The following is a 9,271-nucleotide window of genomic DNA, read 5'->3' as shown; positions in this document are numbered from 1 at the left end:
ATTTGACTAGGCGGCATTAGGAGAGGGGTACTAGAGCCTATGTGCTTTGTGATGATGCCATGAGGGGTGAAGGAGTGAAGGGTCATTTGATGGGCAATCGCCATGATGCAACAGAAGAAGAAAATGTAGAAAACCATCAATGTCACTTTTAAAAATATATGTTGAAGAGAGCAGAAGTAAGGTCAGGCGGGGATGAGCAGGGAAGTTTTGTTGGCAGTATTTAATATGTACACACACACACACACACACACACACAAACCCCAAACTATATGTAACAAAAGACTGTTCATACACAGTTTTCTTTTCTATTCTTTGTGTATCAAACTGTTGCTAGTCATTAAGTTCACAATAAAAAAATAAAAGCATTGGCTCAAGACACATGGTAAGATCTGAAGGGTGGCCCAGAGGCCATCAGTCCACGTTCTTCATGGTTGGAGCCACTTCTAGGAAGAGCTGGAGCTGTACTGTGATCTCCTGCAAGAGTGAGGGCTGGTATCCGAAGTAAATGATGGGGAAATAAACCACGAGGCCACTGAGCATGAACAGGAAGACGTAAAGGAATTCCATCTGGGGTTGGTCAATGATGGGCGCCAGCACCAGATAGATGGAGGCCAGCAGCACAATGACTGGGATGATGATGGGGACCTGCGGTGGAAGAAGACACAGACACCTGGTCATTCCAGAGCCGGAGGAGCGCTCTGGCTATCATCAGCCCTGCTCCCATTTCACAGACATGGAAACAGGAAGTGGAGAAGACTTCCTATCTAATGTCATTTCACTACATCCAATGGCTTCCCAGGACTTCTAATGTTATTTTGGGGAATTTCCATTGATTGTATTTTACTTTGCTAAGGACCCAATAGATCTCACAAGAGACAAATGCAGATACAACCTCCTTTTCTTCACAAACAGAGACTGGATTGTCATCTCTAGAGCGGTGGGTTCTGCAGGCTGGGTGTGTCCTCTCCCTCCCAGATCAGGAGAGGTAGGAGAGGAAGGGGAGGAGATCAGAGAAAGAAGTCCTCCCCTGAGCTGACCCAGACTGATGAGGAGAAGGGTGACAGCCTAGAGCTCAGCTCCTGGCCATAGCAGCTGCTTGATAAGTTTGTTGACTGTTGGATTGACTTTGACACTCATTGGTTACAGGAGCTTTTCCCAAAATAACTGCCCCACCATCTGTCTTGCTGACCTTAGGTTTCTCCTGAATCCTAGGTCAGCTTGCTTCTTATCATGACAGGCTGATCATAGGTCTTTAAGATCCAGTCCAACTCTAGAATCTATGGAGAGCTATGACTGCAAACCCAATAGCCCCCACCAAGGAAGCTGGCCTAGCTCTGGCTTCCAGGCTCCTGAAATCTCAGCAGAATTGGAAGTCCTCTCACCTGAGCTCTTCCCTTTGCCTACTCAGTCCTCTCTTGGGCTCAGACCCTGTTCATTCCTGGTGAGCTCTCCAACCTGTGACCCCTAAGACAGAAGGCATCGGGAGATCCCACCAAGTTGACAGCTATCAACCAAATGAGGCAGAGCAGGAGGAGGATGTAAACCAAAGGGTCCTCAACGCTATCCCGCTTCTCCCTGTGGTGAGCCTCCACTCTGAGGAAGGCCCCAGGACAGCCATCCTTCATTTCTCTCCCGGCTCTGCTCCTGACTCCCTGGGCCTCCCTACAAGGTCTCCACCCCAGCACCTTCCTGTTTCTGCCTCATTAGAATGTGAGCTCCTTGACGGTAGCATCTGGGTGTCTTTTTGCACATGGTAAGTGCTGACTCAGTTTACCTTGTACGATCTTGGCAAGTCTTTCTTCTTAACTTTCAGATAAAGGAGGCAGCTGATGGTAGTTCCATGAATCATCCATAAAATAAAGCTAAAAAAGAACACACCAGCTTATTCCCTGCCTTGAATAAGGCCCATGGTCAGAGAGGGAAGGAGCTAGGACTGACGATGTGTCAGGACCAGCCTACTGGCAGATTCCAAGGCCATTTTTCCTGTAGCCAACTCCACTAGAGTGCCAGGTAGAGAAGGGATAGGAGACACTATCTCTAGGGCTGTGGAGTCAGGGAGACCTGGGCTTGGGTCCTGCAGAGCTCTGTGATCCCAGGGGAGACTCTTCACCTCCTGTCCCTTCACTGTAAGACAGGGATAATACTAGGGCCTTCTCTACGGTTGGGAGGGTCAAGTGAGACAACGCTCAAAGTAAAGCTCCATGAAATGTCAGGGGCTGCTACCTCTGCCCCGGCTGGGATGGTCAGCAGCCACAGAAGCAGCAGCATCCAGCCAGTCCAGGAAAGCCCCCCACACTGAAGTCACCAGGAGTCTTCCCCTCCTCATGCCTAGAAACTGCTCCTCACTACAGACGACTCGGGATTGTATTCCATCTTTTGACAAATGCGGGTGACTCACTTTGAGCTCACAGTCCACTAAAACCCAGAGATCTTTTTCAGAGAAATTGCTGCACCACAGCACGTGCCCTCCCCCCACTCCTCCTCCCCCACCCCACCCCACCCCACCCCTCTGCCATCTTGTGATGAGAAGGCTGATCTTTGGAGCCCAGCTATAAAACACTTAGCCTTCTATTTGCTAACTCGACTCATCCTAAGAAAGATGTTTTGGTCATCCCAAATTGAGAAGTCGGCATTTGATGATCTCTCCTCTTTGACCCACAGCCCAGTGGCAAAGGAAGGGGACAATGCACTGGGTGTCAGAGACTTGTGGCCAAATCTCAAGCATTCTATGACTTCGGATCAGTCCTCTCCCTTCTTTCCTGCTCTGTCAGAGGAAAGGTGTCTCCAGTGCTCCTCCAGCTTTGCCTTCTCACCTTCCCCACCCCCACTCCCACCCCCATGGTGGGAGTAGCAGGACCTTTGCCCTTGCCTGCAAAAGTTGACGATGCTACTGAAGTTTCCAGGGATGATCATGATCAGGGCCACTGCTGATGTGAACGTCAGAGCTGGAGAAGGGGTGAGATGCTTGACGTGGGCCATGGACAGGATCCCTGGCTTGTGGTCACAGCACAAGGAAGAGGGTGGTTAGAGACACTGGCAGGGACCTTCTGGGAGAACAGTCATAGGGGATAGAAGGAGTATCCAGGCTTCCTCTTGGCCAGCACAGAAACTCCTGAACCATTCCTGCCTGACTCAGAGGATTGGGGTTGGGCCCACCTGGGCAGTGAGTGTCTTCTTCCAGCCAGAGCCAGAATACTGGGGCCTGGGAGCTCATTGCAGGCACAGGAAGACGCCCATGAGCCAAACAGTGGGGTCCTTCCTTACCATGTGCCCCTCCCTGGCGGCGACATAACACACGCGGCTCCCGCTGAAGAATGCTCCATTTACTGACCCAAATGTGGAGAGAGCCACTGACACTGGCACCAGCCAGGCCCAATCTCCCAGGATTTGATTCCTGAAAAAATGCAAAGGGAAGAAAAGGACCATCATGGGACTTGGATCTGTTCCTTCTCTTTCCCTGACTTGCTCTCTACCCAAGCAAAGCATAACCCCTGGGGCAGGAACCATTTCTGGATCCTCAGAGTCCTGCCAGTGGGTAGGGCAGATCTGGGCCTATGGCAGGGGTTGTTCAGTGATTTCAGTCATGTGACCCCACTGGGGGTTTCTTTGGCAGAGATACTGGAAAGGTTTGCATTTTCCTTCTCCAGCTCATTATATAGATGAGAAACTGAGGCAACAAGAATGAAGTGATTTGCCCAAGGTCACACAGCTAGGAAGAGTCTGAAGCTGTCTTCTGGACTTCAGGGGTTTGCACTATGGTGCCCCCTAATGGCTCCATTGTAGGGGCCAGTGAAACACTTCAGGACAGAGATTGCAGGGGACTGGGGAGCCCGGGGCTTGGGACTATTTTTCTGAAGATTTTCATTACAAGTCTGTGAAGGAAGGAGTGCCAGGATTACTATCTCCATTTAAGGAGGGGGAAACTAAGGCTAAGAGGTGTCCAAGGCCAGGGCTGGCTGCCATTTGCACTTCCATCTGGAATCCGCCCTGACCCCCTCCCCAACAGGCTGACTTATGGGAGGCACGGGAGGTGGCTGGACATATCTGGTCCAAGTGCATGGATGGTAAGGGGAACTAGCAGGGGGAATGACTGGCCACAAATGGACATTAGAGAACAGGAGAGGATGGTTGGCTCCAGGATCAGAGGACTTGGGTTTTAATCCTACCTTACTCACTTGCCAACTGGGTAACCTGGGACTGGTCACTTTCCTTCTCTGTGATGGTTGAACATGACCTATTCCCAGTCTATACTTGGGATACTATACAAAGAGAAGATCCCAAGAAAAAACCTTGGAGATCATGTTGGGACAATGAAGGCATTTGACTCTCATTTTTTAAGTGGGAGGGATATCAGGGGAAGAGGCTTTTCCTTCTCTGGGCTCAGTTTCTACATCTGAAAAGTAGGAGTAACGGTGATTGGGCTTTGTCAGTACTCAAACGTTATAGGAACCCACATTTTTCTTTCTACCCAGCCTGGGAGATTTCCCACAAGGAACACACTGTAGCTGCTGCTCACCCCCAGGTGATGGCCAGAGCGCTGGAGTCCCGGATGTCACTGGGACTCATAATCACCATGTAGCTCAAGTTTACGAGTATGTAGAGGCCAGTGACCAGGGGGATGGAGATCACTACAGCCCGCACCAGGTTCTTCTGTAGAGGGAAACATGAAAAGGGACTCAGGTGCCCTCCTCCCACCTCTTACCTCCCACCCTCAGGGTGGATTCTCAGGATGCAAGCATTTTCTTCTTTGTCTGCCAGGGGTAAAGCCCCTACTTGCTGTGGACAGAGGTGATACAGCCACGGCCCCTGCCTGCCCTGGGGTGGGGAGGGGGGTCTTAGAATCCAGCTGTTTAGACACAGCCAGGAACAGGGAACTAGGGATATGAGCAGGGGATCAGGATGAGCCTTCAGAAAGGGCTGAGTGAGGGTAAGCTTGGGGGCCTTTATGAGATGGGATGGGGAAAGGAGGAGAGAAGAAGAAGAAGAAGAAGAAGAAGAAGAAGAAGAAGAAGAAGAAAGAGGAGGAGGAGGAGGAGAAGAAGGAGAAGAAGAAGAAGAAGAAAAAGAAGAAGAAGAAGAAGAAGAAGAAGAAGAAAGAGGAGGAGGAGGAGGAGAAGAAGGAGAAGAAGAAGAAGAAGAAGGAGAAGAAGAAGAAGAAGGAGAAGCGAGAGAGAGAGAAGAGGAAGGAAGGGGAGAGAAGAGGAGGAGAAGAACCTAATATTTCTATCATATCTTTAGGCCTCCCCTGGGCCCTAGGAAACTGTAGCAAGAGAGAATGGCAGCTTCCAGGAAGGAGCCAGGGAGTCTCACTGACTTGGGCTCTTCTTGTCCCTTATCTGGAGGGTGGCCATCAGTTCTGGGCACTATTGCTCAGAAAGGACATTGATAAGCTGGAGATGGTCCAGCAGAGGAGGGCAGCCAGGCTCAGGAGGGGCCCAGAGGCCAGCTGGGTAGCAGCTGGAGGAGTGGAGAGTCACCCTGGCGGGGGTGGGGGTGGACAGTAGGTGGACACAGCTGTCCTCAGGTACCTGCAAGCTCTCCTACTGAAGGGCATTAGCCTGGTTCTGCTTGGCCTTGGAGGGGCAAGACCGGGAGCCTTTGGGGGGAAGATGCAAAGAGGCCATTTGAGGCTGTAAGTCAGAAAGAGTGCCCTGACCACAAGAGTTGCCCCAAAGTAGGATGGGTGGCCTGGGGACACCAGTGAGTACCTCAGAAGTGCTGAGCCCAGGCTCAATAACCTCCTACTAGGGAAGTCAGAATGGGGATTCCTCCCTCCTCCTTCCCTCCCTCTTTCTTTTCCCCTCCGTCCCTCCCTTCCTTCCTTCCTTCCTTCCTTCCTTCCTTCCTTCCTTCCTTCCTTCCTTCCTTCCTTCCTTCCTTCCTTCCTGTGTACGCTGGACTAACTGGGGGCCATAGGATCAGATATCAGGGTAACTTCCTGCTGTCAGATTCTGAGATTCTGTAAAAGAGCTTCCAGTAGTGATGGGAGTGAGGAAACCATCTGGGGCCTCTGTAGCGTTCTACAAAGTGAGGTTGCTAAGCCAGTCCTTTATCTCCTCTGGCAGTGTGCTGCAGCTCCCAGGGAGAGGTATTCAATCAATGCTCATAGAACTCAACTGAACCTTAGACTTTCAGCACAGTGGACCCTCGGACTTTCTAACCTGCCTCAGTGACCCTGTGGTTCAACAGCTCTCAACTCTGCTTAGGACAGAGAATGGGGCTGTGTGTGTGTTTATGCATGTGTATGTGCACGTGTGTATGTGTGTGTGCTGGTGAGAGGGATGTGAGCTTATCTGATGACAGACAGCCTTGGATTCGAGGCAGTGTCAGGTAGAGGGCAGAGGAAGGGCAGGGGAGAGGAAGGGAAAGGGAAAAAGAAGGGGAAAAGAGAAAAGGAAAAGAAGGGATGTTGGACAAGACAGGAAGTACCAGGGCAAGATATGTCCTGAAGTCAGCTGTTTGAGAGAGCCAGTTGTTAAAATTTCAATACAAACATTTACACCTTGAAAACTGGCAAAGAACCAAACAGGGCTTGCTTTATCACTGTTTTCTTGTCTAGACTTAAGGAAGTGATGGGGAAACAGAAATAAAGCAGGTGAAACTTTAAAGCTCCTGAGTTAGGGGTAGAGGTCTGCTTTGCAGGTGAGGTGTCTATCCCAGAGAAAACTGTCCCCACTGAGGGCTCTTAAGTCATCCTCACCTCCCAGGTCCCCCTCCCCCCCCCTCCCCCCTCTTCCAAGCCTTCTCCTAAGAGACGGGTTCAGGAAGTATTAGTGTTCCAACTCACTGAGGAGGAAACTGAAGTCTGGGGAGAGGAAGAGGCTGGTCCCAGGGCTCACCCCTGGCAGTCTGTCTCCCCAGCAGGCTCTACCTAGCCTCTACCCAGCAAGCTTCTGCCCTGGCAGTGGGGCATGGGAGGGCTGCAGGGCTGGCCCCCTCCCAGCCAGCCTCCAGCCCCGAGCCAGGGAACCCTAGGGGAGCTAGCAGGAGGCAGGGGACCCTTCCTCATTCTCACCCCTCCTGCGACCCTCCTCAGCATGCCTAAGGCTTCAGTTACAGAGGCAGAAACTTCCTTCAGGTCTCCTCTTTTTCCCTCCTGGATTCTCCTGGTCCACTGCTTGGATGGCTTTTTAAAATTATTTGGCATTTCGATTTGGAAGGGGTCTTGCTTCAGCTCCTCAGCCTGCCACCCTGTGCCCTCCACACCTTCCCAATCTGTCTGCCTCTGCTCTCCTTCTCCTCCTGAATACTCCAGACCAAGTTACCATTGACCGGTCATCTCCTCTTCTCCCACTCATGCCCAGTGGCACAGATTGTCCTCCTGTGGGCCATCCAATCCCTCCTCATCTCTGTGATGTTGCAATAGTCTTCTGGGTTCTGTTTAGGATAAGAGCTCCCAGAGCATCCAAGGCCCTGAGCATTTAGCACTATGCCCCTGCAGTCCTCATGGCTTGTTGACTGACTGACTGATCTCTGAGGAAGCATTCCCGATATCCCAGCAGCAAAGGAGAAGACCCTCCCCCACCCCTTGTCCTGGAGCTCTTGGAAGCAGCTCTCAAGCCTCCCCACCCCCAACCCATAGCCTCTTTATCTGTGCAATCTCCCCAGAGGAGACCGTGAGCTCCCGAGAGTCAGACAGCTGGCCATTTTGTGGAAGTAAGATGTGGGGTACAGAATGGTGGGCCAGGCTTCAGGGAGCTCCCTGTTTGAAGCCCTGCCAGCTATGGGCCCTTGGTCAAAACCAGTTAATTTTTCTGAACCTCTTAAGTAAGATGACATAAAATGCTTCGCAAACTTTAAAGTGCACCCCACTACTTTCTGTTAGAATGCTTTTTTTAGCTCTGTGACCTTAGCTCCAAGGACTGGTCCATGCACACAGCAGGTGCTCAGATGGTGGCCGAATTGGCTCCTGAATACCCCTCTCAGTGCCCAGCCCACTTCCGACAGGACTGTAGAATTAAGTGAATAGCTTGGGGGAGGGGGTCTCAGAGTCCAGAAACCTGAGGTAAGATGAGGCTACCCTGGGGTTCAAACAGAATAGGCCAACTCCTACCCAGCCCTATTTCTTCTGGTTCATGGCTCCTGGTCCCCAGATATGAATCAAGACTGCTGAGGGAAAGAGGGAGGAAGGGTTAGGGCACTCACATCTGCGTTCTGGAGCTCTTCCGTCACCAAATTCAAATTGTTCCATCCACTGAAAGACCAGAGGCCCTGGTAGAAGGCGATGCTGATGCTTCCCAGCTGCTGGGTGGTGCCCACGAACGCGTTCTGGAGGGTCTCCGCCTTGTGACCCTGGACCAGGACCCAGAGCCCTCCACTAATAATGACCAACAGAGCCAACACCTTGGCTATGGTGCACAGGTTCATGAGTCCAGTGGCCAGCCTCACGCTCCAGCAGTTGACCAAGGCGAGGATCAGGATGCAGGCGGCGGCCACACATTTGACCAGAACCATGGGCAGCACGGAGCAGCCGGGGTAGAAGGGAGCCACCACGTACTCTGCAAAGGTCAATGACATGGCGGCAGTCGCGGCAGGTCTGACCAACAGGGTGGACACGTAAATCACCAGGAAGGCGGGGAGGGAGCCCAAGGTCCTGAGGATGTAGACATAGTCTCCGCCGGACTCGGTGATGAGTGTGCCCAGCTCCGCATAGCTCAGGGCTCCCAGGGTGGCCAGGAGGCCACAGGCAGCCCAGATGAGCAGGCTGCCCCCAGGGCTCCCCATGTGGTAGAGGACATGCTGAGGATTCATGAAGATCCCGCCGCCGATCATGCAGCCTGAGATCAGAGACACAGAGCTGGCCAGCCCCAGCTCCCTCCGGAGCCGGAGCCGCAGCCGCAGCTCCGCGGGCTGAGCATCCCCAGGCAATGGCGGTCTTTCCTGCTCTTCCCTCATTGTCTCTGAGGTGCTGCCAGCAGGTGTTGTGGGCAGCGAGGGGCAGACACTGAACCTGAATCTGGGCTGAGTTAATGATTACTGCTGGAGTTTAGCCAACGGGCAAAGGGCCCGGAAGAGAAGCGCCCTTGACTTCACTTGGGACAGGGGTGCCCAGTGTGAAAGGTTAGGCATTTGGAGGCAAGGAACTGAGTGTGAATCTGGTCTCAGCTCTTGGCTAGCATTCAGCAGACATTTACTAAGTGCATGCTACACTCTGGGGAGGAGTTTACACGTTAATGGGGGAGACAGCATGCACACAAATACATCCACACAAGCTAAATCCAGTAAAAATAGAGAATAATTAACAGAGGGGAGGTGCTGAAATGAACAGGGT

The 9,271-nt window shown here is 52.1% G+C and overlaps 1 protein-coding gene across 2 annotated transcripts; it reads right to left on the bottom strand.

The window, feature by feature from the left end:
• Window positions 1-205: 205 nt before the first annotated feature.
• On the bottom strand, window positions 206-8,921 carry LOC140529335 (b(0,+)-type amino acid transporter 1-like). 2 transcript variants are annotated; one of them, XM_072647952.1, is made up of 6 exons: window positions 8,146-8,921; window positions 4,517-4,650; window positions 3,265-3,394; window positions 2,858-2,994; window positions 1,775-1,862; window positions 206-645 (listed from the first exon to the last, which is right to left on the bottom strand). In XM_072647952.1, exons 1-6 carry the CDS (start codon window positions 8,893-8,895, stop codon window positions 412-414), a joined length of 1,473 nt encoding a protein of 490 aa, XP_072504053.1. In that variant the 5' UTR covers window positions 8,896-8,921; the 3' UTR covers window positions 206-411. The 2 variants fall into 2 exon arrangements, with proteins under 2 accessions (XP_072504053.1, XP_072504123.1); XM_072648022.1 differs by having other exon boundaries at window positions 2,870-2,994.
• Window positions 8,922-9,271: the final 350 nt, after the last annotated feature.

The sequence above is a fragment of the Notamacropus eugenii genome, chromosome 1 (genome assembly GCF_028372415.1).
Source record: "Notamacropus eugenii isolate mMacEug1 chromosome 1, mMacEug1.pri_v2, whole genome shotgun sequence".
Classification (NCBI taxonomy): domain Eukaryota; kingdom Metazoa; phylum Chordata; class Mammalia; order Diprotodontia; family Macropodidae; genus Notamacropus; species Notamacropus eugenii.
This window is presented reverse-complemented; position numbering and strand designations above follow the sequence as displayed.

What these genes read in the sequence shown, in the direction of transcription:
- LOC140529335 (XM_072647952.1), bottom strand. Translation starts at nt 8,895, where the DNA reads ATGAGGGAAGAGCAGGAAAGACCGCCATTGCCTGGGGATGCTCAGCCC. An exon ending in AAGAGCTCCAGAACGCAGAT is followed by an intron (nt 4,651 to 8,145) that starts GTGAGTGCCCTA and finishes TTCCCTCTACAG; the next exon opens with AAGAACCTGGTGCGGGCTGT. An exon ending in TTTTGCAGGCAAGGGCAAAG is followed by an intron (nt 1,863 to 2,857) that starts GTCCTGCTACTC and finishes GTTCTTTTTTAG; the next exon opens with CTTTATTTTATGGATGATTC.